This window comes from Musca domestica, unplaced genomic scaffold (genome assembly GCF_030504385.1).
Source record: "Musca domestica strain aabys unplaced genomic scaffold, Musca_domestica.polishedcontigs.V.1.1 8, whole genome shotgun sequence".
Classification (NCBI taxonomy): Eukaryota; Metazoa; Arthropoda; class Insecta; order Diptera; family Muscidae; genus Musca; species Musca domestica.
Genome location: NW_026712409.1, coordinates 11,485,061 through 11,512,936, shown reverse-complemented (window position 1 = coordinate 11,512,936; position 27,876 = coordinate 11,485,061). Strand labels below are relative to the sequence as shown.

Here is a 27,876-nt window from a genome sequence, read left to right as displayed (position 1 = left end):
TGCCCAGTCCAAAGCTCTAGCCCCATGCTAAATTTCGATTGGTCTATGATTGTGACCTGTAGAGCAACTGCAAAATCAGGAAATTTTTCAGTTGTTGGTCCAATTTAACCCCTAAATATTATGCGATCATCTCCAAAAGAAGTAGGGTTCTATTCTGACCTTAACCCCAGCTACAGACGGACAGACGGACATACATAGCTAGATCGACTCAGCTCGGCGAGATAGGAAGATCCATATATACTTTCCTATGTGGGAAACCAATATTTCGTGGTGTTACATAATTTTTGGCCCAATGAAAGTTATAATACCCCCAACACAAATTTTATTTTCTCTAATGTATTTAATACATTGAATGTAATAAAACTTGAGTACCTTTTTTATGTATAGTGTAAGATTTTCAATAAAATTCAACTACATATAAATTATTCAACTTTTTACAGTTTGGGCGGATATGGTCGATTTTGGGCGGTTTTTAGAAAAAAATTGGGCTGAAATAAAAATTTCAAACGGCAACACTGGTGTCGGCACCATTTTTATATGATTGGCACTATCTTTAAATGCGTTCTCTGCAACTCTCTTTAACTTTAAATGTATTGGCATCACTTTTCTCTCCATTTTCTTTTATTGTTTACTTCGTTCGATTCAGTTTGATTTTGAAGTTTGCTGTAAGCGGTTGTGTGAGCGGAGAGTTTGTGTTCGATGCGACGAATTTTTAAATGATAAATTGCAAAAATGAAAAACTATAATGAATTTAAGATAATAATAAAATTATAAATAAAAAAAATATCAATTGGAAGAAAATAACACAAAGAATATTTGTAAAATAAGAATAAAGTGAATGCTAATCTCGTCGTTTCCAAGAACATTTTAATGTGTATTTTGTGTATGTGTTGTGTGTGTGCAATGTCTGTAATGTCTGTCATCGTCCAGTGAGTTCAGGCATCAAAGGAAGAGAAAAGTTGGAAATTGCACAAACCTAAACCTGGAATAAGGAAGAAGAAGTAGTGTAAAAAATCAAAAGCAAAACAAGAAGGCATAGCGAAAATGTCAAAAATGTGTATAGAATAGAGAGAGAGAAAAAAATAAGCTTGAAAGGAAAAATCATAAAGTGGAAGTGATAACAAGGAAAGGAGTTCGAAGTTATTTTTATTATAAACATAAAAGAAGTTAAAAGAAATGTTTTGTAAAATAAATTTGTGAGAGAAAAAAAACAAGGAAATAAAAAGAAGAAGAAGAATACACGGCATTATACTTCCGGTGATAACCACAAATGTTTTCGCACAATCCTTTTGCCAACCCCGTAAAAGTAACGGGGCTTTAACTGTCAATTCTTGTGAGCGGAAAAGCCAGCCAGCCAGCCTTTGCAAACGGTAGAGGAGGCACAGACGACGCAAACAAAAAAAAAAACGTATTTCCTGGAATACAGAAAAACATCGTTAATTACAAAATAATAAAACACAAAATGTTATAAATAGAGAAAGAGAAGTGCAAAAATCACAGAGAATTGAAAAGAAATGTATTAAATTAAACCGTGCTTGTTGGAAAATTTGCAGAATTGTTTAACGAAAAAAAAAACCAAATAAATCAAAATGATATCGTAAATGTGCTATATTTGTGTACAATCAATCTATCCTCCCCTTATCAGCCCCTTTGTCTTCAAAACATTACCCTATCACATTTACCCATTACCATAATGGATAATATCCTTTGCGGCGGCGGCAGTACTATTGGAATTACTAAACTTAACTCCTTGCACTCTTCCTCCACCATCTCCCTCTGCGACAGAAAAAGGAAGTGTGCTACAGCAAAACATCAACATTCCTTTGGAATTCACCATCGACCGGCATTTAGCTGCTGTTCATCATCGACAATGAAGACGTTTTTGGTGTTAGTTGTCATCTGCATTTTATTCGGTGCCGATTTGGTTAATGCAAGTCAAGGTAAGTAATTGTGGATTTTTTCCGGGGGCAAATTTGGTAGATTTGAAAGAGGACAATTATTTGTATTGACTAAAAGTATAGGTAACTTCAAAGGGCGAAAGCCAGTAATAGTGAAAATAATCCGACTTTTTGATATTTACGGATTAGATATACAAATTTATGAGCGGAAATTTATGAGTCAATTAATGAGCGGGAACTACGACTCCATACCTGACCTAAATCAGATAATGGTAAATGAAGTAAAATAGTTAAGGAATTTTGTAAGGACAACTGAATTTTAAATAGACTGTAAAGTGGCCGTCTTTTTTAAAAACCTCGTAGTCTAGAGCGTGCGACTGTCCTATACAGCCAAGGGAACGGCCTTGGAATAATAAGCGGAGAAAGAAGACCCTGTTGAGCTTTACTTAATTGTATGTCCACCAGGACATGTGGCGATCGTTTTCGCCCCTCTTTTCAACCTAACCTATCCCTACTTAAAAAGCCAGTTTCCTGGCAATCCAAACGTTTTGCAAGAAAGAAATATTTAAAGGGACACACAGTCCCGATAAAACTCTCTTACCACATTTTAAACAAATTTACAAGTGGATAGTCTAAACATCGGCAACCCAAAATTGTTGAACTTTTGGTCAAATCATATAAAAATCTCGAAGTTCTGAATCTTTATAATATATGTATCCGGGATGCATTCCAGCCTCTGTTGATTAAGGATTTTTTTAACCTGGATAAGTCTTCGAAAAATATTTTTGAAATAAGGACCTATTCTTGCCTGAAGGTTCTTGAGAACGCATTTTCAAAAACCTTAGCACCTGGTCAAAGCTTAACAAAAACATGTGCAAAATTGGAAATTTCAGTCGCCCATACCAAAGCCGTTTAAGGCTACCGTTTCAATTCCAAAACCTTGGTCTGCAATCAAATTATTTTGCGAGAATGTGTTCCTTGAGGACTTACTAATGAAATCACATTCTCATGGTAAGGAATATCAATTGTTTGAAATCTTTAGATTTTAGAAGGTTTGGTGCCAAGTTCTTCAAGAAAAGTAATTTGCCAGTATCCTCCAAATTTTTCATTGATGGTTTGTTATTATACCCTCCGCCATAGTATGGAGGGTATATTAAGTTCGTCATTCCGTTTGTAACACCTCGAAATATACATTATAGACCCCACAAAGTATATATATTCTTGATCAGCATAAAAATTAGCGATGTCCGTCCGTCTGTGGAAATTACTCTAGCTTCCGAACGAAATGACGAAGGTTGAAAAAATTTTACTCAAATGTATATTATGTCTGCAGGACTTTTGGTATTTGGTAAAATGGGCCATGAGAGTCCACAATTTGGAATAGCCTCCATATAACGGTATCTCCCCATATTTGGTATTTTGATGATTTTAGCGACATTATTTAACGGAATTGTTTCAAATTTGGCATTTGAAGTTCGTAATAGATACTACAGCCTAAGATAGAAAATTGTCTATGCCCATCCAGCTCTTCGCATAGGCCCCTTATATCAGTACCTTCCTATATAGCTTTTATATAACGGTAGCATCAGCGGATTTTTTTTTAAGTTTTGCATTTGAATAAGTTTCCTATGCAGGTCTATGTCGACATATTTTTAAGATTTTAACAGCATTTTTAACAAATTTTATTTTTTTTTTTTGAAAATTTCCAAATTCGTTCTACATGGTGGAGGGGATTCAAAGTTCGACCCGGCCGAACTTACTGCTTTTTTACTTGTTTAAAGTTGAATCCGTACTAAAGTAGTGAATTATTAGATACATGCTATCAGAGGCCATCAGAGCCTTAATCTTGGCTATTTAAGAAGAATTTTTCAAGGTGCGTCTATAGGGGGATTTTAAGCACTTTCTAGGGTATGTTAATCTTGGATTTAAAGCATTTTCCAGGGTGTGTCAAATCTCTATTTTTTTAGAATTTTTAAAGGCGATCGGAGAAATAATCATAATCAAAGAATATCAATCCTCAATATTATTTTTTTTTCTCATCTATTTTGAAGGTTGTCATGGAGCAACGAACCTAGATTTTTAGGATCTTTTAAGAACATTTTTTAAAAATGATCAAATTTTGATTTTAATAATTTTTTCAAAGTTTATGGATTTTTAAGTTTTTTTTTTCTGAGGAGATTTAAAGGTCGATTTTTTTTAATTTTTATGGATTATTAATCCAGGAATATTTTTACTTTTCCAGGAGTATCTATCGAGGATTTCTTTTCCCTGCATATTTTTCAATGTGCACCAATTGCCAATTTTTAACATTACTTCAAGGAGTATCTATTGTGGATTTAGACATTTTTTCAAGAATAATATATCGTCGTTTTTAAAGAGGCTTTTAAAAAGTATAAAGCTTTGATTTTTGACATATTTTTTTCAAGGAGAATTTTGTGGTAGATTATCAAGAACTTTTCAACGAACGATTTTCGATTTTTAACCTTTTTTCAAAGATTATCAATCTTGGTATTTGAAGATTTTTTTCAAGGAGATCAAGGGGATCGTTTTTTACATATTTTTCATGGAGTCTCAATCGCAGATTTATAATTTTTCTTTTTTTATATTTTTGCAAAATTTTATTAGTAACGATATTTTTCTTTAAAAAGGTTAAAAATTGTTGGTAATTTTTGCTGTGATTTCCAGATATATTTCAGAAACTGTTGAGAGACATAAACTTGACGACAAAACTTCTGACATTCGTGATGTCTAGGCATATTTCAATATCTAAATGCTCTCATGAATGCACATTTCACCAATCGTTTCATACAAAAATTATTTCGACAATTTCTTACCTGAGGTGCAACAAATAAATAAATGAAAAGAAGAGTAGTCTACCCGACACATGTCCTTTCTCTCTTGTATCTGAGATAAGTAGACATTACCTCATTTCGTTCTGCTCTACATAAGACCATTACAACAAGTATCCACTAACAAACAATATGTGATGAGTTCTTATCTAACGTAAGTAGATCTTCGACTTCTTCGAACCAAACATACGCATGGTCGGATAATGGTCTATAGAGTTGTACAAAAACAATTTCTTATAGGTAGTGGTGGCATTTAGACATGTGTTTTTGAGATAGACATCTCCCTACTTCTACTTGTCGGTTTGCCTTAATCCAGAATGTTTGTCTTTTCTACTACCTGACCTGTACCTTAGTGGCATAGACAATTCTCCATGGATTGATATTTTGCACTTGTTTAATGTTCAATAAATGTCCAACAACTGGTGTGTGTGTATGTGCAATGCATTTTAAGATACGTTTGTCGAAGTTTGGACAGGTAGATTTCCCTGTTAAATGTGAGTTTAATATTCTTTATTTCCATTACTGCAATTTTCTTTTTACTTTCAAATATAGGTAATCCAGTAATAATTTTTAGTTGTCCAATAATGATTAGAAGTTTTTTGTCAGTGCGAATCTTTTGAACGTCCTTGTCTTATCTATGGTCGACAACAAAATCGCCACATCATTTAAAATAAAATAGAAATAATTTTAGTCATCAAAGTTCAACTGATAAATAATGGCAAATATTGATATGGTGGGAACTATTACACCATTTCCAAGCGTAGATATAATTATTAGAAAAAAAAAAAAAATACGGCCAGTGAAAATTGAAAAGCCATTCTGTATAACAGATTTTTCAAAACTTATATTCGGGCAAATAATTGCTAATTTTAATCTAGATTTTGTAACAATATTTTGCCAAGCTATATCAGACCCACAACAGTGAATTTATTTGCGAACATTTTCTTCACCTGTTTCAGGGCAAAATTTTATGAAGAGCCATGCAACGCGCAGAACTCTTACGGCCATGAAACGTTTTCTTCCAAGAACTGTCAGAACCAGGAAGCTGAAATTACTAGGAATATTTTACAAGATCTTTTAGGTTCATGAAACGTGGATTTTTTAAGGACCGTTTTCGGCGACTGGCCGATCCATGACACGTGAGCTTTTAAGAATATTTTTCAATGAAAGTCCGGGACTAAGAGTACCTTTTGAAGTCTTGGCAGAGTAAGGATCGTAGATTGTTTCCACTATACGAGACATAATTGAGAATAATTTTCAAGAAATTGAAAAAAAAACAACAATAATTGGATTAAGCCTGACCATTTTGTAAAAACAAAATACTATGGTATTCCGAACAAAGAAGCCAACACTGAAATCGAAAATATTTGTTTATAAGACTATTTTTCAGGTTATATCAGAAATCTGGATATTTTTTTTCAAGGAGTATCGGCGCTTCTTAAAATTCGTTCAAGAAGTATCTATCGTGTATTTTTTATAGCTTTTCATGGAGTATTTATCCGGGATTTTTTTTAGATTTTCAAGGAGTAACAATTGTGGATTTTTAGCAAACAGATTTTACTGTGAATTTCAGATTTATTTCAATGATTATCCAGAATTTTTTGAGTTTTTTAAGTAGTGTCAAACGTGGATATTTAAGATTTTTTCCCTCAAGAGTGATCAGAACCACAATAGTAAATATTTAAAGAAGATTTATTTCAAGGAGTCTCAATTGTCAATTTTTAACATTTTTTGAAAGTCTTAATCTTGGATATTTAAAAAATTTTTAAGAATTTTTTTTTAAGATTGACTATCAATTGTTGATTTTTCTCGCTTTAAGGGTAAGAGATTTTTTTAAGATTTTCCAAAGTTTTTTCCTCCTCAATCGTCGATTTTTATATTTTTTAAGGAGTATTAATTCTGGATTTTTATATTTTAAGGATTGTTTTTAATTTCCCAAAAAGAGCATCAAACGTGTTTTTTTTCGATTTTTTCCAAGGAGCAACAAAAAACAAATTGTCGATTTTTGACACTTTTTCCAGGAGTATCTATCGTGGATTTTCAATAGATTTTCAATGAGTTTTTATTCTGTATTTTGAGATTGCAGTATTTATAATCGGGCATTTTTTCAAGGGGTTTTAATCGTAAATTTAAAGATATTTGAAAAAAGTATAATTCTGTGATTTTTAAATTTAATCGTGCATTTTCACATCTGTAAACATTTAATGAAGATTTTTTCAAGGAGTCTTTATTGCCGAATATTTTTATACCCTCCACCATAGTATGGAAGGTATATTAAGTTTGTCATTCTGTTTTTAACACCTTGAAATATACATATTAGACCCCACAAGGTATATATATTCTTGATCAGCATAAAATTCTATGTCGATTTAGCGATGTCCGTCCGTCTGTGGAAATCACTCTAGCTTTCGAACGAAATGAAGTAGGTTGATAAGATTTTACTCAAATGTATATTATGTCTGCAGGACTTTTGGTATACCGTATTTGCTTCAAGTTTGGTATTTGAAGATCCTAATGAGAACTACATGCTGTGATAGAAGATTGTATGTGCAGGTCCACGTCTTCGTATAGCCCTCATATAGCGGTACCTCCCAAAATTCGGTATTTTAATGATTTTTGCAACATTATTCACCGGAATTGTTTCAAATTTTTTATTTGAAGTTCGTAATAGATACTACAGTATATGACAGAAAAAATTCTGTGCAGGTCTTCGTATAGCCCCCATTTAACGGTACCTCCCGATATTCGGTATTTTGATGATTTCAGCGACATTATTCACCGGAATTGTTTCAAATTTGGTATTTCATGATCGCAATGGATAATACAGTCTAAGACAGAAAATTGTCTGTGCAGGTCTACGTTGTGGTATAGCCCCATGTAATAGTACCTCCCTATATTCAGTATTTTGATGATGCAGGTCGTATACACCCTAATATAACGGCTACATTCGGTATTTTTAAGATTGTAACAACATTTTTAACGGACTTTCCTTTTTTTTTTTTTTTTGAAAATTGCTAAATTCGTTCCAAGTAGTGGAGGGTATTTAAAGTTCGGCCAGACCGAACTTTTTTACTTGTTTTTTTAATTTCCAAGGAGTATTTAACGTAGATTTTCAAAAGCTTTCAAGGAATATTAATCGCGAGTTTTTCAATTTTTTTTCAAGAATATTTTTTTTTAATTTCTAAGCGCTATCTATTGTAGATTTCCAAAAGTTTGTCAAGAAATATTAGTCCTGAATTTTTGATTTTTTATGGTTTCAATCATCGAATTTAGAATTGGTTTGATATGGAATACGAGAAATTGGCCGCAAAAACAGACCTTTCTCTTATTGTATCTTTCTATCATCACTCTTTATCCTGTCCCTGTCCGTTTACAAATACTTCATGTGACACGTATATAATGACTTCCTTTAGCCTTTTTGAAAAAAATGCCTCTTCAACTAGTCTGTTAAGGCCCGTCCATAAAGACACCATTCAGCTCATTTAAACGCATCTCTCTAGGCCACCTATAAAGACTTATCCGCCTCCGATCTGTAAAGCCTCCCTACTTCAGCTTGCTAAACAATCTCCATCCAGAGCTCGTCTATGAAAGCTTCCTCCAGAAGCCGTCTTTAAAGACTATGTCCTGAGCCAATCTGTAAAGGTACTCCCCTCCAGGGGGTGCCTTTTTGAAAAAAATCCCTCTTCAACTTGTGTGTTAAGGACCGTCCATGAAGGTATCCCCCTCCATGGCTTGTCTATGAAGACTTCCCCCCCCGCTCATCTATGAAGACACTCTCCAGCTCTTCTATAAAGACCTCCCTCCAGCTTTTCTATAATATATTTAAATTCTCCAGAGCTTGTCTACAATTATTCCTTAGCCCATAAGACTCATTCACCTCATCTATAACGACCTTCTCGACTGAATTTATCCACAATTCCTTTCCTATATAATGCTCTGCACGTTCGAACATTAAGCTTTATGACTTATTCCTAATTATGTTTTTTTTATGAGCGTTCGAACGATTATTGTTTGCCCTTATCGCCGAATCTAACCCATTTTAAATTTCCAAAACTTGTGTTGGTAATTAAAACAATGGTAAAGTAAATGAGAAAAAAAAACGTAGTGTGTCTACCCCAACAGCCAACCAAGCCTCTTAATGCAAAAATAAAAACGATTGGCATTATACATTTGTCGCCGTTAAAAAAATCTTACCCACCCCCTTCCTTAACTCTTCCCCAGATAAATAACAAATGTCATTATTAATATTAGAATAACTACAAATTTCGAATAACAATTGTTTGAAATGTTCAATGCAAATTTACTACTTGGCGATTGACAGACCTGGCCGCCCGGCTGTGGTGAGCAAGTGACTGCCTGGCTGGCGGCAATAATTTTTGCATTAGTTTTTGCACCTTCCATGAGCGAGGTAAGCATTTGCTGATAACTAAAGCAATTTGCGATGGGAGTCAGCCAGGCTGACTGTTGTGTGATATGGGGCACGTATTCCAGAAAGAAGGGGTTTAGCCCTTTTCTAACTGGGCGTGGGAATCGTTGGACAGAATTAATGCAATGTTACAGTTATGTCAAGGGACCTCAATGGCTTTGAGCTATCATGGTTTTGACCTGAATATTTTGTAGATAATTAAGTTTGGACTTTTTTTTTTGGATTTTGGAAAAAATCTGCCTCTATAAATCAACCATGCGGCTAAGTTCATAGCTATAAGGGATTGCAATTTGCCATATCCCACAAAATGGCCAAACGCAATTTCTTATTTGCAATGAATAAAACAAATTGTTTCCAATTTATTATGGAGTTGTAAGAAATTGCTGTCAATATCCCAATTAAGCATTGAATTGTAGCCAATATCCTTCATCCCTTGGCAGGATTTGAATTTGTAGCGAAAATAACCATAAAGAGACAATGAACTCGCCGCTCGCCCTGTTCGATACGTAAATCTCAGTTTGAATTGTTGACAAATTTGTGTATTCAAGTCAGGAAGCGACATTCAAATGCTGGGCAGATGGCTTTGCAACCTCGCCGCATAGCAGAATTTACACACAACCACTTTTGCAGTTTATCACACACCCCACCACCCAAACGTTGTCTATAACCGGCGGCGAAACATCCCTTTCTTTGTTGTTGTACACAATTTTGTTACATTGCAATGAAGGAAAAAGAAGATTTCATATTCGAAGATTTGGGTTTTTGTTTAATTTTATTTCTTTTGCTCTTCCACTTCTGCCACTCTCTTTGTTCGCTCATTCATTCTTTGTCTTATCTTCCTAAGACAGAAAAGCTACATTTTTTGGCTAGAAGGCATCCTTTACGTTTTTCCATCTTCTCCCCCCGTCTACTCCTTACCCAGCATCATGTATGTGCGCTCAGACAACAACAAGTTGGAAATTGTTTTGTGAACATTTCCCTTTTGGCTTTACACAGCAGAGAGAAGCTCTTCAAGGATATATCAAATAATGGAGCTGGAGGAATGTCGTCTTAACTGCAATTTGGCAAATTCATTTCACAGCTCTTCCCACTCAGTCTGCCCCGCTCAGAAGAATTTCTGCTTTGACTCGTTACCTCCGCTCCCCTTCGTGGTGGTAGAATTTCGGGGGTTGGAAAATTGTTGTAACAACGAGTGGAATATTTTGAAATAGCCAGAAAAATTAGGTTAAGTACATTTTCCACCAGACAAACAGAAATGTTGTGTTCTCGCTTTGTTTTTGTTATGCGTTCGGCATGAAAATGGTCTCAAAATGACCGGCAATTTGTTGTATTCTTTTTTCTCGTTGAAAGTCTTTTACCTTTTTTGTGTGCCGTGAAAGGCATTTTGTTTTCAAATTAAGACGAGACATTAATATTCAGACACATTGAAGGAGCAATTGTGGTTTTAAGAATTGAAAGAGGATTGTTAAAAATTAATGTGGTGGATTATGGCCCAAGCTTAACTTTAAGAATAAGCTGGACGGAGACTTTCATACGAGCTGGGGCGAGTCTTCACTGATGAGTTGAAGGAACACTCAATAGACAAGGTAGAGCGAGGTTTTCTGACGATTTGGAGTAGTGAATCTCTACATAGGCGAGCTCGAGTAAGTCTCTTTACAAGCAAGCTGAAGTAAGCCTCTTAATAGGCGAGCTGGAACGAGTCTTTATAGGTGAGCTGGAGCGAGTCTCTTAATAGGCGAGCTGGAGCGAGTCTCTTAATAGGCGAGCTGGAGCGAGTCTCTTAATAGGCGGGCTGGAGCGAGTCTCTTAATATGCGAGCTGGAGCGAGTCTCTTAATAGGCGAGCTGGAGCGAGTCTCTTAATAGGCGAGCTGGAGCGAGTCTCTTAATAGGCGAGCTGGAGGGAGTCCCTGAATAGGCGAGCTGGAGCGAGTCTTAATAGGCAAGCTGGAGCGAGTCTTAATAGGCGAGCTGTGGAGCGAGTCTTTATAGGCGAGCTGGAGCGAGTCTTTATGGGCGAGCTGGAGCGGGGCTTAATAGGCGAGCTGGAGCGGGGCTTTATAGGCGAGCTGGAGCGAGTCTTTATAGGCGAGCTGTGGAGCGAGTCTTTATAGGCGAGCTGGAGCGAGGCTTTGTAGGCGAGCTGGAGCGAGGCTTTGTAGGCGAGATGGAGCGAGTCTCTATAGGCGAGCTGGAGCGAGTCTTTATAGGCGAGCTGGAGCGAGTCTTTATAGGCGAGCTGGAGCGAGTCTTTATAGGCGAGCTGGAGCGAGTCTTTATAGGCGAGCTGGAGCGAGTCTTTATAGGCGAGCTGGAGCGAGTCTTTATAGGCGAGCTGGAGCGAGTCTTTATAGGCGAGCTGGAGCGAGTCTTTATAGGCGAGCTGGAGCGAGTCTTATAGGCGAGCTGGAGCGAGTCTTTATAGGCGAGCTGGAGAGAGTCTTTATAGGCGAGCTGGAGCGAGTCTTTATAGGCGAGCTGGAGCGAGTCTTTATAGGCGAGCTGGAGCGAGTCTTTATAGGCGAGCTGGAGCGAGTCTTTATAGGCGAGCTGGAGCGAGTCTTTATAGGCGAGCTGGAGCGAGTCTTTATAGGCGAGCTGGAGCGAGTCTTTATAGGCGAGCTGGAGCGAGTCTTTATAGGCGAGCTGGAGCGAGTCTTTATAGGCGAGCTGGAGCGAGTCTTTATAGGCGAGCTGGAGCGAGTCTTTATAGGCGAGCTGAAGCAAGTCCCTCCATAGGCGAGCTGAAGCAAGTCTCTCCATAGGCGAGCTGGAACGAGTCTTTATAGGCCAGCTGGAGCGAGTCTTTTTAGACGAGCTGTAGCGAGTCTTTATAGGCGAGCTGGAGCGAGTCTTTATAGGCGAGCTGGAGCGAGTCTTTATAGGCGAGCTGGAGCGAGTCTTTATAGGCGAGCTGGAGCGAGTCTTTATAGGCGAGCTGGAGCGAGTCTTTATAGGCGAGCTGGAGCGAGTCTTTATAGGCGAGCTGGAGCGAGTCTTTATAGGCGAGCTGGAGCGAGTCTTTATAGGCGAGCTGGAGCGAGTCTTTATAGGCGAGCTGGAGCGAGTCTTTATAGGCGAGCTGGAGCGAGTCTTTATAGGCGAGTTGAGCTGGTTTCTAAATAGGTCAGCTAAATAAAGTATTTATAAGCAAGCCAGATCGGGTTTTTATAGGTAAGCTGGATTGAGTCTTTACTGACGAGTGAGTCTTTAAAGGCATGCTAGAGCGAGTCTTTATAGAGAAGCTGGGCTTAGTCTTTATAGGGAAGCTGGAGTGAGTCTTTACTAACGAGTTCGAGCGAGTACTTATTGACGAGTTGAAAACAGTTTTTAGAGGCCAGCTAGAGCGATTTTTAGCGTAGAGGGCAACCTCCATAGGCAACCTCTGGAGGTTGTCTCCATAGGCAACCTCTGGAGGTTGTTTCCATAGGCAACCTCTAGAGGTTGTCTCTATAGACGAGCTCTAGAGGTTGTCTCTATAGACGAGCTCTAGAGGTTGTCTCTATAGACGAGCTCTAGAGGTTGTCTCTATAGACGAGCACGAGCTCTGGAGGTTGTCTGCATAGACGAGCACCAGCTCTGGTGGTCGTCTCCATAAACGAGCTCTAGAGGTTGTTTCCATAGACGAGCTCTGCTGGCCGTCTCCCTAGACGAGTACGAGCTCTGCTGGTCGTCTCCATAGACGAGTACGATATCTGCTGGTCGTCTCCCTAGACGAGTACGAGCTCTGCTGGTCGTCTCCATAGACGAGTACGAGCTCTGGTAGTCGTCTCCATAGACGAGTACGAGCTCTGATGGTCGTCTCCATAGACGAGCATGAGTTCTAGAGCGAGCGCCAACTCTGGTGGTCTTCTTCCTAGACGAGCGCAGGGGATCGTCTCCCTAGACGAGCACGAGGTCTGGTGGTCTTCTCCATAGAGGAACACGAGCTCTAGTGGCGTCTTCCTATAGCATAGCTGAAGTGACGAACTAACTTCATTTTCCCTCTCTATTATATTTTTGGTAAACGAGTAGCTAAATTGGTCACTATCTTCTCATTTAAGTGCTACATTAACCTCCTCTACAATCATGCATTGTTGCTTTCAAAAGGTAATTTTTGGAGACAAAAGATTTGAACATAAAGATAGCTTAATGTGTTGTTGGTGTTTTGATTCCAAAAGGACGAGTTTCCCCATTCTACTGCCCTTTCAAGGCAGGTATCATTTCAAACGGAATAACTTTATTTCTTGGGTGTCATCTTTATTGCCAAATACCGTCCCTTTTTGCCTCATGACAAAGCAGAAATTTTTAATAACAAAAACAACATGACAATGGAACGACAATGGAAGGAAACTTGTTTTTATTAAATTACATTCCGTTATAAATTACTTGACGAGTTCAGCACGGAATATTCTCCTTACCTACCTACCTTCCAAACAAAAGTTATTCAGAACTATGTGCTGCATGAGTATGTGACCCAATTCCTGAACACGTCAAGTTACTGGCTGTCACCCTCCCAAAAAAATAAAAATTAAATGCGTCCCTTAATATTCCGGCCGGCGTAAGTGAGCCAAAAGGTATTTGAAACAACCCCCAAATTGGGTTACAAGTCGAGTAACAACAAATATGAAACACTTTAACTATGACACTTTGCGTTTTTTTCATACTTTTTACATTTCTCCTCGAATGGTTGTTATGGCCATAGCTCATGTTCGTTCTCCCAGCCAGCCAGCCAGTCAGCCACTGATTGTTAGCAATGCTTAATCGCAATGCATATAAAAGTTGATAACGACGAAGACGCACCCTTTTTCATCTAAACGCCACAAAAAAGGATAGAGGGTAAGGAGCTGACATTTCAACACAAACTAAATGGTTTCAGCAGGACAAAAAAAATCGTAAGCGATACAAAAAGTTACATGTCAACATTCATTGCAGAAACCGCATATTTTAAGGGCTCAGGGTTGCCAAATTTGGGATTTAATTGGGAAAGTGGGATTAAGAAATCGCGTGTGCGGAATTTCCAAGAAAGACTCAAAATATTAAGACGCTCAGCTGGTTTATAGACACGGATTTAAGGTCTCCCAGTAAGGGTTCTCTTCAGGTCGACTTGAAGGATTCCATTCAGGCCGGCCTAAAGAACTTTTCTTGGGCTTTTATTAGGGATTCCCATGTATTCGCTTTCAAGGACGCCATTCTGATCGTTTCGGATCTACCCTTCAGCTCGTCTATTTATAGAACCGCTCTTCAGGTCGTCTGTAAAGAGTCCCTTCAAATCCTCTGTAGAGAGTTATTTAGCTTGTCTATAGAGTCGGCCTTTAACTTGTATCTAGAGCCGTCCTTCAGGTCGTCTATAAAGAGGCCCTTTAAGTCCTCTGTTGAGAACAATTTAACTCGTCTATAGAGCCGTCCTTCAGGTCACCTATAGAGCCGTCCTTCAGGTCACCTATAGAGCCGTCCTTCAGGTCGCCTATAGAGCCGTCCTTCAGGTCGCCTATAGAGCCGTCCTTCAGGTCGCCTATAGAGCCGTCCTTCAGGTCGCCTATAGAGCCGTCCTTCAGGTCGCCTATAGAGCCGTCCTTCAGGTCTCCCATAGAGCCGCCTTAAAATCGCCTGCAGAGCCGTCCTTCAGGTCGCCTATAAAGCCGTCCTTCAGGTCGCCTATAAAGCCGTCCTTCAGGTCGCCTATAAAGCCGTCCTTCAGGTCGCCTATAAAGCCGTCCTTCAGGTCGCCTATAAAGCCGTCCTTCAGGTCGCCTATAGAGCCGTCCTTCAGGTCTCCCATAGAGCCGCCTTAAAATCGCCTATAGAGCCGTCCTTCAGGTCGCCTATAAAGCCGTCCTTCAGGTCGCCTATAGAGCCGTCTTTTAGGTCGCCTATAGAGCCGTCCTTCAGGTCGCTTATAGAGCCGTCTTTTAGGTCGCCTATAGAGCCGTCCTTCAGGTCGCCTATAGAGCCGTCTTTTAGGTCGCTATATAGGCGTCCTTCAGGTCATCTATAGAGCCCCCCAGAGGTCGTATAAAGAATCGCTCTTCATGTCGCCGAAAGAGGTCAGGTCTCCTAAAGAGCCGTCCTTCAGGTCCCTAAACAGCTGTCCTTCAGGTCGCCTAAAGAGCCATCCTTCAGGTCGTATATATAGCCTTACTTCAGGTTGTCTATAGAGCCATCATTTAGGTCGTCCATTGAAATTGCCTTTAGAGGCGCTCTCAGTGCACTTCAAGTCGTCTACTGAGACAATCATTGGGTTGTATATCGAGACTAACTTCAGGTTGTATATAGAGACTCTCGTCCAAAGAGACTCCAATCCGTTTGCGTTTAAGAACTCCCTTCCGGTCGCATTTGAGAACTACCTTCGAGTCGTCTTACAAAGTCCCTTTTGGTCGCCTTTAATACTTCATTATGTCTGCCTACAAAGTCTCTCTTCCAGTCGTAGTCTAAGGATGCTTAAAGTTCCCTTCAATTGTACTTTTTTTTCAACGAATTCGTGGCCTTAAACTATTTTTTTGTGGGGCAAAAAATCCCACATGGCAACTCTGTTTTCTGTTACATTTTATCACGCATGCAAGAACCAAAAAAAAAAAAAAAAACATCGCCAAACAAATTCCAAAACTTAAACTGTCAAGAAGTATATCATCAAACATAACGACACAGATACATATGTGTGTCCCCGGGGGGAGAGGGGGCAAGAATCAAATACAGCCAACTTTTGTCCCATGGCAAAATTCTCTAGATATGAGTGAATTTTATGGTAAGAGAGACAGCAGCAAATTTGCGACAAGTCCTTAAAAATTCATGACCTCCATATTCCTTCTCTACTCGACGACAGCAGTTCTTCAAAATGGAATTGTAAAAGCAGAAAAAAACTTGACTCTAAATTTGAATATCCGAAAAAAAAAACAGAAACGGAATGAAGACAAATGTTGCTGTAAATGTAAATAATGTATGGTGGTGAAAAAGAAACAAAAAAACAAAGCTTGGAATTTGCATGGCATTGCCATCCACCCCAATGAAAAAAAAGCAACATACCCCAAGGATTAAATAGTCTTAAAGGACAATTTGCTGTTGAGGCTTAAAGTACTGTAATTCTCTACCTCCTCGCCCTCTCAGTCATTAATGCGACAAATGTTGGTTAATTTATAAAAAAAGAGACGAGAACTGCAATAAACCGCAGCTGGATAATAGCCGCTACAATTTGTTTTTACGCTAATTATCTGTGAGGCTTTTTTCCTCGTGCTCTTCGTGTCCTTAAACATTTTCTGTTTCATCTTCTTTTTTTAATTTTAGCGTAATAAAGCATTGGTAAACAAGGACACGCAGCACACCACCAGGGGCTGGGTTTAATTAAACGAAGACCAAGTGCTAACGTTCCATTTCCTTGACACATAAAAAAATTAAAAAGTACAACAACAAATTGCTTAATAAGTGAGTGAGCGCAGGGTCAAGTGTGGTAAATATTAGAGGCTCAAGAAATGAGCTGCAAACACAAATGTGCGGCCTGCCCTTTGAGATATTCACACCTCAGTAATGCTTGCTCGAATTTGAGTAGAAAGTGATAATCTCTCTAATTCGAGGGGAAGGCCTTCTTTTCAATTTATTTTTTCCATCTTTCAATATCACTCGAATAATAACTATCAGGGTTTGCTCATTATCGAGTGGGAGTAATATTCGCTCTATATTGAGCTGAGTGTACTCTTGTCGATTACTCTTTTGTTTTTGCCATACCGTTGTTGTATTAGTAAGTATAAACAACCAAACACGTTGAAAAGCATGGTCACCAATCTGACGAATGTTGTGTTTATAAAAATAGTTCTTTTCAAACACTCACTCTCAAGCATGTTTTACTCGTGAGTGAAAACGTGCAGATCTGAGCTAGAAAACATTATGCCAGTGGCGGTATTTAGCACCTATAAAAATTCTCATTTTTCCGTTGATCAAGACTCTTTACACCATAGCTGAGAACGGTCTTCTGCTCATTTTTTTTACATCAGCGTAGATACGGAGAGACTACCTGTACCGTCATAGGAGACCTCGAATCGTCTTCACTGACCCCCTGGCTCAATTGATCTATAAGTAATTCCACAAATCGGCTGTGACTCTCAAGATTTTTTACAGCGAACCAATTACTTTCACCCAAAGAGAGAAAGAGAGAGCGAGAGTGAATGCTATGCCACAGAGACTACTGTCCATACAAAGACGAAGACCTGAGCTCGTCTTTCAACATTTCGTAAGTTCGTTTTCAGATTCCTCTGATCTCAAGAAGATAAACATTTCATCAGTTCATTTTCAGATCCCCCTGACCTCAAATCATCTGTATAGACTCCCACTAACTTCGCTGAAGTTTTCCTAGGTTCCTGAATTCAGTTCAGAGATAGAGAGACAGCGAGCGAGAGAGAGAGAAGACTCAACTCAACTATAGAGCCATCATTTCGGGAAAAACTGGCTCCAGATCGTCTTGAGACACCTGTGTCCTCAAACTTCTCACCAATTCACCCCTCTCTCTTCTGTTTCTCTTGGGGGACCCCAAATTTGTCTGTGAATACAGAGCTTCAATAAGACTCCATCCGAGAGAAAGGGAAAGATGGTGGGCTCGTCTACTGATGCTACCCTCCCTACAACATTTCAGGAAAAACTGGTTCCAGATCGTCTTGAGACACCTGTGTCCTCAAACTTCTCACCAATTCACCCCTCTCTCTCTTCTGTTTCTCTTGGGGGACCCCATATTTGTCTGTGAATCCAGAGCTTCAATAAGACTCCATCCAAGAGAAAGGGAAAGATGGTGGGCTCGTCTACTGATGCTACCCTTCCTACGTAGATGAAGACTTAAATGGAGATCAGTTCGTCTTTAAATACACCATGGCCTCAACTCTTTCTTAGAGACTTCCATCCATTCACCTGAGACCCTCTTCGGCTTTTTCCTGACATCAGCTCCGCTCTCTCCACTCTCTCTCCTCGTATTTAAAGTCCACCTAACACCAATCTCACTCTAGATACACACCGGCATCAATTCTTCAGTAGAAATTTCATCCACTTCTCACCTCAAACTTTTTACCAATTTTCTTCAGTTTTTCTTTGAGGACCCCATTGACCTCAGCTCCTTTATAGAGACTCTCTCCAGTTCAGTATGGTAAAGGCTCCGCTCACTTTTAAGGCTGTTTTGCTTTTTCTGCTCATCGGCCACGATTGCTTTGCTTTATTGGAGTCGACCTGACATCAGGTCTTTAAATAGGCCATGTCCTCAACTCTTCCTTACAGTCTCCTAACCTTTCGCCTGTGAATGTTTAGTTTTCCCTGGCATCAGCGAAAGATTTCATCCAACTCAGATTTCAGATCTTCTTTAGCTTTTCTATAGGACTTCCCTGAGCTCACTGATTGAGACTTTCTTCAGGTCATCGTTGAAGACTGCGACTTTAAAAGCAGTCCCTAAACGAAAACCTCAACTAATCTACCCTCCTTTCCATCAAATTCGAATGAGTGTCTCTAGAGAACCCCTGACTACATTACCGTCATAGGTACAATCTCTCTCTTTATCTCTTTGTTGAAAACATTTAGCTTCTGCAGCTCATCTTCCTTCTTATTTATCATATCCTTCCGTCACCTCAGTTTTTTGATGAGAAATTTTCATATTCCCATATGACTTTCCTGCTCCTTCAGCTCATCTACAAATGTTATTCTTTCTCTTCAGCAATTATCGTGAGACATTATCATTTTTTTACTCCTTAAAAAGTCTGATGCCTCTTTTTCAGATTTATATCGCTTTAATAAAACCGCTCTGAAATCAGCTCGGAGAGAGTGAGATAGTGAGTTCTTCAAGACGAAATAAGATTTTTCTTAGAGACACACGGCGCCAAATATTTTGAAGAGACTGTCAGATTTTTGACTTTAGGTAAGATCTTCCTACATACCCCGGACACAAATATTCTGAAGAGTCTCCCGTCAATCCGACTGTGGTTCTCTTTAATTTGTATAAAGCTTCTCCTTCCTGACCATCTCTTAAAGCATACATACGTGGACTATCCGCTCGTCTACAAGGACTCATTCCTGAATTGAAGTTCGCATATAAGACTTTCCTGCTTTTTCAACTTATCCAATGAAATTATCTTTCCGCTCATCTCTTATCGTGAGAAATTTCCAAATTTATTACTCTTTAAAAACTCTGATGCACCAAAAAAAAAATACTTCCCTCACAATTCAAAAGTTCACTGACTCCTGGAGGGTTTCAAATGGAAATCCTTTTCAAATTTGGCAGGTCACTTTTCATTTTTTTCACTCCTGCCAGACATGCCCTAGCCTTTCACAAACAAAAAAAAAAAAAAAAAAAAAAAACGAAAAAAAAATCTAAAATGAATTTGAAATGAAAAGATTGTAGAGCTGATGAAAGAAGCTTGTTGATGATGTAGTTGCATTTGGCAGCTTGTGTTGTTTTACCAGAGTCTTCAATTTACTTTGTTCGACTTTTTTTCATTTTTTTTGCTTAGAGAGTTGCATGCACAATTTTGTTTACCTTAAACCAAAAGAACCGCCACGGCACACCGAAGTAAGCAGTGATTTCTTTTTCGCTTGTTTCTTCCTTTTTCTCCTCCACTTTATTGTGGCATGCACTTTATCAAAGTTGTGTTGCATTTAGATATGCTTGTCATTTGGCTGAGATTATGACTCGTTGGATTTTTTCCGTACAGACTTTGTATGTGGCTAGCGAGAGCGGAGGCGTAGATTGGCAAAATTACAAAATTCATATTCGTTAAATACCCACCGTTTGGCCAACTGCGCCTCGATGCCACTCACCGACACAACTTCAGATTGAAAGTGGGTGTTTTAGGTTTTTTTCGGCTTAAGCTTTAACATGGCTTTCCAAAGCCATGAGAATCGTTCACACAAGTTGCAGAGTGTTGTGGCAAAGTTTGAGAAATGAACTTGTTTTGCAATGAATTGGTTAATTTTAAAAGAATATTCATGTTAAGACCGGAGATTGGCATGCCTTTAAGGTAGCCGAACGGGCTATGGTTGTGAGATTTTTCTTTTTTACTTTTCGGAAATAAATTCATTGTTATTATTGTGGTTGTGGTGGAAAGCAAAGCTTGTTCGCCGACACATAGTGGCCTCTCAGACAAGTATTCAATCGCAACGTTTTTGTGTCATTTGGGAAATTTTTTGAGTAGTTCTTGAGAAAATCCGACTTGGAAACAATGATTTGCTAATGAATTGGTGGCAGGTTGAAATATCTGTTTTTCGGACATAAATATTGAACCATGGCCTAATTTAACTCACTCGACTTAAAATTACTTTTTTCCGGGCCCTCTCTGACATCCAGTAAAGTGAATGTTCTGAATAGTCTCCCAGCTTAATCAGCTTTTCAGTAAAAATTCCTTCCTTCTTAAGTTGATCTATAGAGTATCCTTCCTTGTTTTTGTCCTTTAAGACCCATCCTGTTTCTCTGATAATTATCATCTCAGGCAAACTTTTTCACCAGTCTCCTATCTTTAACTCCCCGAAAAAACGCCAAAAATTAAAAACACATTTTGTGCATACAAGATTCGAAAGGAAATGTAGAGGCAGAACACCGAAATCAATAAAACCTCGTAATTGGAAAACCACTAAAACTTTATGAAATCTTCAGATTTCATCTTAATTTGACAGTTAAGTACACATGTGTGTAAAACCAGAAGCCAGAGAAAACCTCAAAACCGAACAGAAATGCCCAGCAATAGCAACAACCTGCTCAGCAGCAACGCTGAGTACCCACACCACATCATTTGCAGGTGCGTTCGAGGAATGACGAAGTTGATGATGATTGGCAACAGCTGAACTGAATGAAAAGATGCACAACCATCGACATTTTGAAGGGTTCCCCAAAAACTGGAAATAATAAGAAATGTACGAACAATAAAGTGTGGAGAACCAGAACCGACAGCATGGAAATTAATTAAAATTTTCAAGTGGTTGGTTGGCAGCAACAGCTTTTCGGATGGCCTGTCCAATTATGGCCACAATTATTCTCATTTTCAGGGAAAATGCTTAATTACAATTTGAAGAGGTTTAAATTACGTTGTTCGGAAATGATATCATAAAACATGGGGTCGAAGGACCAAATTTGATGTGTATAGAATGAAAGGTTATTTGCTCGAGGAGGAGGATTTCTTACGAATCAAAAGAAGACGATGGATTCCTTATAGAAGAGTCGGAGGTAGTCTTTATAGACGAGTCGGAGGGAGTCTTTATAGACGAGAATGAAAGGTTATTTGCTTGAGGAGGAGGGTTTCTTACGAATCAAAAGAAGACAAGGGATTCTTTATAGACGATTCGGAGGGAGTCTTTATAGACGAGTCGGAGGGAGTCTTTATAGACGAGTCGGAGGGAGTCTTTATAGACGAGTCGGAGGGAGTCTTTATAGACGAGCCGGAGGGAGTCTTTATAGACGAGCCGGAGGGATTCTTTATAGACGAGCCGGAGATGGTCTTTATAGACGAGTCTGAGCGAGTCTTTACAGACGAGTCGGAGCGAGTCTTTACAGACGATTCGGATCGAGTCTTTATAGACGAGTCGGAGCGAGTCGAGCGAGTCTTTATAGACGAGTCGGAGCGAGTCTATATAGACGAGTCGGAGCGAGTCGAGCGAGTCTTTATAGACGAGTCGGAGCGAGCCTATATAGACGAGTCGGAGCGAATCTTTATAGACGAGTCAAAGGGAGTCTTTATAGACGAGTCGGAGGGAGTCTTTACAGACGATTCGGATCGAGTCTTTATAGACGAGTCGGAGCGAGTCTTTATAGACGAGTCGGAGCGAGTCTATATAGACGAGTCGGAGCGAGTCGAGCGAGTCTTTATAGACGAGTCGGAGCGAGTCTATATAGACGAGTCGGAGCGAATCTTTATAGACGAGTCAAAGGGAGTCTTTATAGACGAGTCGGAGGGAGTCTTTATATACGAGCTGTGAAGGAAGTCTTTATAGACGAGCTGTGGAGGGAGTCTTTATATACAAGTCGGAGGAAGTCTTTATAGATGAGGTGTAGGGAGTCTTTAGAAACGAGCTGGAGGGAGTCTTTACAGACGAGCTGTGGAGGGAGTCTTTATAGACGAGCTGTGGAGGGAGTCTTTATATACGAGTCGGAGGAAGTCTTTATAGACGAGGTGTAGGGGGTCTTTAGAAACGATCTGGAGGGAGTCTTTACAGACGAGCTGTGGAGGGAGTCTTTATAGACGAGCTGTGGAGGGAGTCTTTATAGACGAGCTGTGGAGGGAGTCTTTATAGACGAGCTGTGGAGGGAGTCTTTATAGACGAGCTGTGGAGGGAGTCTTTATAGACGAGCTGTGGAGGGAGTCTTTATAGAAGAGCTGTGGAGGGAGTCTTAATTGACGAGCTGTGGAGGGAGTCTTTATTGACGAGCTGTGGAGAGAGTCTTTATTGACGAGCTGTGGAGGGAGTCTATATAGACGAGCTGTGGAGGGAGTCTTTATAGACGAGCTGTGGAGGGAATCTTTTTAGACGAGCTGTGGAGGTAGTCTTTATAGAGGAGCTGTGGAGGGAGTCTTTATAGACGAGCTGTGGAGGGAGTCTTTATAGACGAGCTGTGGAGGGAGTGTTTATAGACGAGCTGTGGAGGGAGTCTTTATAGACGAGCTGTGGAGGAAGTCTTTATAGACGAGCTGTGGAGGAAATCTTTATAGACGAGCTGTGGAGGGAGTCTTTATAGACGAGCTGTGGAGGGAGTCTTTATTGACGAGCTGTGGAGGGAGTCTTTATTGACGAGCCGTGGAGGGAGTCTTTACAGACGAGCTGTGGAGGGAGTCTTTATTGACGATCTGTTGAGGGAGTCTTTATTGACGATCTGTTGAGGGAGTCTTTATTGACGAGCTGTGGAGGGAGTCTTTATTGACGAGCTGTGGAGGGAGTCTTTGTAGACGAGCTGCAGGGAGTCTTTATAGACGAGCTGGAGGGAGTCTTTATAGACGTGCTTGAGGGAGTCTTTGTAGACGAGCTGCAGGGAGTCTTTATAGACGAGCTGGAGGGAGTCTTTATAGACGTGCTTGAGGGAGTATTTATATACGAGTCGGAGTTAGTCTTTATTGGCGAGTCGGAGTAAGTCTTTATAGGCGAGTCGGATGGAGTCTTTATAGGGGAGCTGGAGGGAGTCTTTATAGACGAGACGGAGGGAGTCTTTATAAACAAGTCGGAAGGAGTCTTTCTAGACGAGCTGGAGAGAGCGTTTCTAGACGAGCTGGAGAGAGCGTTTCTAGACGAGCTGGAGAGAGGGTTTCTAGACGAGCTGGAAAGAGGGTTTCTAGACGAGCTGGAGGGGGAGTATTTATAGACGAGTCGGAGGGGGAGTATTTATAGACGAGCTGTGGAGAGGGTCTTTATAGACGAGTCGTTGGGAGAGTTATTAAAGACGAGTCGGTGGAGGGAGTCATTATAGAGCTGTGGAGGGAGTCTGAAGTGGTATTTTTACTTTCTTACCAATATTAGTTTTATTCATTCCATATACCTGACTGCGCCTGGCACAACATGGATTACTTCCACGTCCCTAGGCGACGCTGTGGCAAAAGTCCCAGACAATTTCACTTTCAGTCACGTGACAAAAAAATGTCTACATTGGTGTCATGTTGCAGCTAATTAAAATACGTTTCTGTCACAACTATAGCAAAATCTAGGCCACATCTATATCCAGGGGAATTCTCGCCAAAAACGACTAATTACTGCAATGCAGTGAACTTGAACTTCTAACCTAGCCTCTTTTGGGGCTGATGTAATGCAAAAGATATTCACAACCTTCCCAAATGGGAATGAGTTACTCACCTGGGGTTGGATATGTTTGGATAATGCCATCATCACCATCATTCCCATCAATGCTATGGCATTCAATAGGTTCTAAGTAAATATTATTAAACCGTGGACAGAATGTCAACAACATTTTCGTTTTGTTTCGTTTTTTTTTGGCCACAACAATGTCAACACAAATATAATTTCAAAGGTAAACCAGAGCAAACAAACGAAGACCAATCAAAAAAAAAACCTAAACTTAAAACTAAACAACAACAACAACAGGCACGTGCATCATTGGCTTTCGACTTAAATGTTGCTGCTGCTTCTGCTGGTGGTTACTGGTCTTACCCTTCTTGCAGCAAACCGAAGAAGACCCAACTAAAAAAGCCATGCTACGAAAAAATCTTCACAGAGGATACAAAGGCAATTTTCATGGACACACCTTTTGCTGACTCTAATTTGTGATCAATAGCTTATGGTGTGTGGTGTCAAGCAGAGGAAGAAGCTACCAAACGAAAAAAAAAAACAACTCTGGCAACAGCAGCAGTCATTTAGTGGCCAAGGAGGCGAGACTCTTTGTGGCAATTATATGGCTGTTGAAGACGACGACAACGACGACGACGACGCAAGCAACACCAAACAAAATAAGCAACAGCAATTTCCGTTTTGTGTTTGTCGTCAGTGTTGACTCGTTTTTGTTGTTTTTATAGCTAAGCGTGATGTTGTTGTTGTTGCTATTATTTTAGTTGGCATGAAAGCGAAAACAAAATTGTCTGCAATTTCCAGGCCCCTTTAGCTATTAGTGAGGCAGTATGGTAGAACGATTAGTTTGGCATTGTTGACGAGGGGGTTTTTCGAAACGAGCCGAATGGAGTATATAAAGAAGAGTCTTTGTAGACGAGCTTCAAAGTGTCTTTTTTAAACAAGCTAGAGTTAGCTTTTGTAGACGAGCTCGAGTCTTTATCTTTATTGTAGACGACACGAAGTCTTTTTAGACAAATCGAAGGAAGAACAGTTTTTTGGCAAGTCAAAAAAGACTCTTTACTCTCTAGTTAAAGGTAGTCATTTTTGACGAACTGGAGGGAGTCTCTATGGGCGAGTTGGATGAGTCTCTATAGATGAGCTGGAGGAAGTCTTAACAGACATTCTGAACAGAGTCTTTATAATCGAGCTGAGTGACTTTATAGATGCGTTGAAATGACTGAAGGCAAAAACGAGTGAGAGGGAGCTGGAGCGGATTTTCTTGGACGAACTGGACTAATTTTATTATAGACGAACAAATCTAAGGGAGTCTTTTTAGACGAAATGGCAGGGGTTTTTATAGCGGACTTAAAATCAGTATTTTTAGACAAGTCGAAGGAGGTCATTTTAAACGAGTCGTAGGGAATATTTTCTAATGAGTCAAAGGGAGGATTGTAGACGATCTGGTCGAAGTCTTTATTAGATTGAGCCATTTAAGACGAATGAAAGGGAATCTTTAAAGGCGAGTAAGAAGAAGTCATTATTGACGCAATGGAGAAAGCAATTTTAGACGAGTTTGACGTAGTCTTTATACGCGAGTCGGGTGTGGACGTGTTGGAGGAAGTCTGTATCGATGAAATGGAGTAGGTCTTTTATATTCGATTTATCAACGAAGGCAAAGCCATTCCATTTTTTAGACAAGCCAGGGGGGAGCCTCTATAGTCGAGTTAAAGAAAGTATCTTTTGAAGAGCCGAAGGGTGGATTTTTAGTCAATGGGAAAGGAGCCTTTATAGACGAGTCGGACGGAATATTTTTAGACAAGTTGAGAGTCGAAGGGGGTCTTTAGAAACCAGTCGGAGGAAGTCTTTTTAGACGACTCGGAGGGAGTCTTTATAGACGAGTCGAAGGGAGTCTTTATAGACGAGTCGAAGGGAGTCTTTATAGACGAGTCGAAGGGAGTCTTTATAGACGAGTCGAAGGGAGTCTTTATAGACGAGTCGAAGGGAGTCTTTATAGACGAGTCGAATGGAGTCTTTATAGACGAGTCGAAGAGAGTCTTTATAGACGAGTCGAAGGGATTCTTTATTGACGAGTCGGAGAAAGTCTTTAAGGACGAGCCGGAGGGAGTCTTTATAGACGAGTCGGAGGGATTTTTTATAGACGACTCGGAATAAGAAATGTTTTTAGGTGAGTCGCTCGAACTTTTTATATGCGAGTCGGAGGATAACCCGCCTACAAAGTCTGACTTAGATCGGAGGAAGTTTATAGACGATTCGGAAGGAAATTACACATGCGAGCTGGTGGATTTTGCCAAACGAGCTGATTTAGACAAAGTCTTCGTGAAGGAACCGTTGGAAGTCTTTAGAGACAATTCGGAGGAAATTTTTATAGGCAAGCTGGGGGATTTTGTGAGAGTCCTTGGTGCCCTTTGCAGATGATCCAGTGGCAGTCTTTATAGATAAGCCGTATGCCGAGACTATATTGAAAAACAGATGGAATTTTATGCCAGAGTCAGATCGTTGTAGATGAGTAGGAGAGAATCTATAGAAGAGCCAGATGACGAAAAAATTCAGCCGAGGAGAGCATTTGTAGACTGACCTGAAAGGCATATTTTAAGGCCAGCTGTGGAGTGTCTCTACTTGGCTATTGAAGGCTATTGAAAAACTGGAGCCCGAGAGTGTTTATGGACATGAAAAGCGTTTTTTAAGATGAGCTGAAGAGCATCTAAATATACTTGGAGCCTACATGGGAGAATCATTAAGCGTTAAGAAGTCGGTACAAGATCTTTTGAACATCTACCTTTGGAAGAGATTTTTTTAAGCTCTTTGAGGAGTCCTCTCTTTTTTTAGGGTCTTCTAACTATAAAACATAGATGGTCTTTTATCCTTTTAAGATGAGTTGAAAAATGTGTTAAAAAACTTGTTAGGTTCAGTGAGAAACCGGGGCCTGGGAGTCTTTATGGACATTCTACTTGGGAGAGTCATTTTAACTTAAGAAGTCTGTACCAGATTTTTTGAAAATCTTCTACCTATGAAATATTTTTTTTTTCTTTTTGGGGTCCTCAGCTTTTTAGGGTCTTTTGCCCATAAAAAATATGGGTAGTCTTCCATCTATAGATAACCTTTATAGATGAGATGAGAAGCTCATTTCAAGATGAGAGAGCGTCTTAAAATACTTCTTAGGGTCAGTGAGAAATTGGAGCCTGGGAGTCTTTATGAAAATCCTACTTGGGAGAGCCAATTAAAATTAAGAAGTCTGTATTGGATCTTTTGAAAATATTCTACCTATTTAAGACATTTTTTGAAGGTCTTTTTGAGGTCCCCTCCATTAAAATTCAAGAAGTCTGAAGTCTACCCATGGAAGAACATTTTTGAATTTTTTTGTGGTCTTTCCCCCATAACAAATATGGGTAGTCTTCCATCTCTAGATAACCTTTATAAACGAGATGAGATGCTTATTTAAAGATGAAATGTAGAGCGTGTTAAAAGACTTTTTAGTGTCAGTGAGAAACTGGAGCCTGGGGGTCTTATGGACATTCTCTTTGGGAAAGCCAATTAAACTTATGAAGTCTGTAGAGGATATTTTTAAAATCTTCTACCTATGGAATACATTTTTTGATGGTCTTTTTGAGGTCCTCTCCTTTTAAGGGGGGTCATCTATCCATAAAAACACGGATAGTATTCTATGTGTAGGTAACATAATGAAGGTCCAAAAATTTGTACAGACCTCTACAAATGGCGTCTATCTAAGGGCTTTACAGGAGCCTCTAAAAGGATTTTAAACAGCCTCTATCTACAGAAGACCTGTGAGATTTTTTGCGGAATCTTTGACCTGTTTTGACCTTTGAACTTGTTTTGCATACTTTTTCTGCTCATCTATGATTCGTTTGTAAATACTTGATTGTATTTATGATGATCTACTTCAACTCTCTCCCACTCCCATTCTCTCTCTTTGTCTCCATCCTTACTTTCATAAGTCTCTCATCACTGGTTAATAAATGCAAAGTCAA

The 27,876-nt window shown here is 39.6% G+C and overlaps 1 protein-coding gene across 5 annotated transcripts in view; it reads left to right on the top strand.

The window, feature by feature from the left end:
• Positions 1 to 652: 652 nt before the first annotated feature.
• The window catches only part of LOC101894638 (neogenin), a 248,227-nt gene continuing 221,003 nt past the window's right edge, over positions 653 to 27,876 (top strand). For all 5 annotated transcript variants that reach the window (XR_009344111.1, XM_059130978.1, XM_059130977.1 and 2 more), the window contains exon 1: positions 653 to 1,940. Coding sequence is in view for 4 of the 5 variants with exons in the window: in XM_059130978.1 (XP_058986961.1) it covers positions 1,694 to 1,940 (247 nt within the window). In the remaining variant the exon portion in view is untranslated. The remainder of the gene's footprint in view (positions 1,941 to 27,876) is intronic.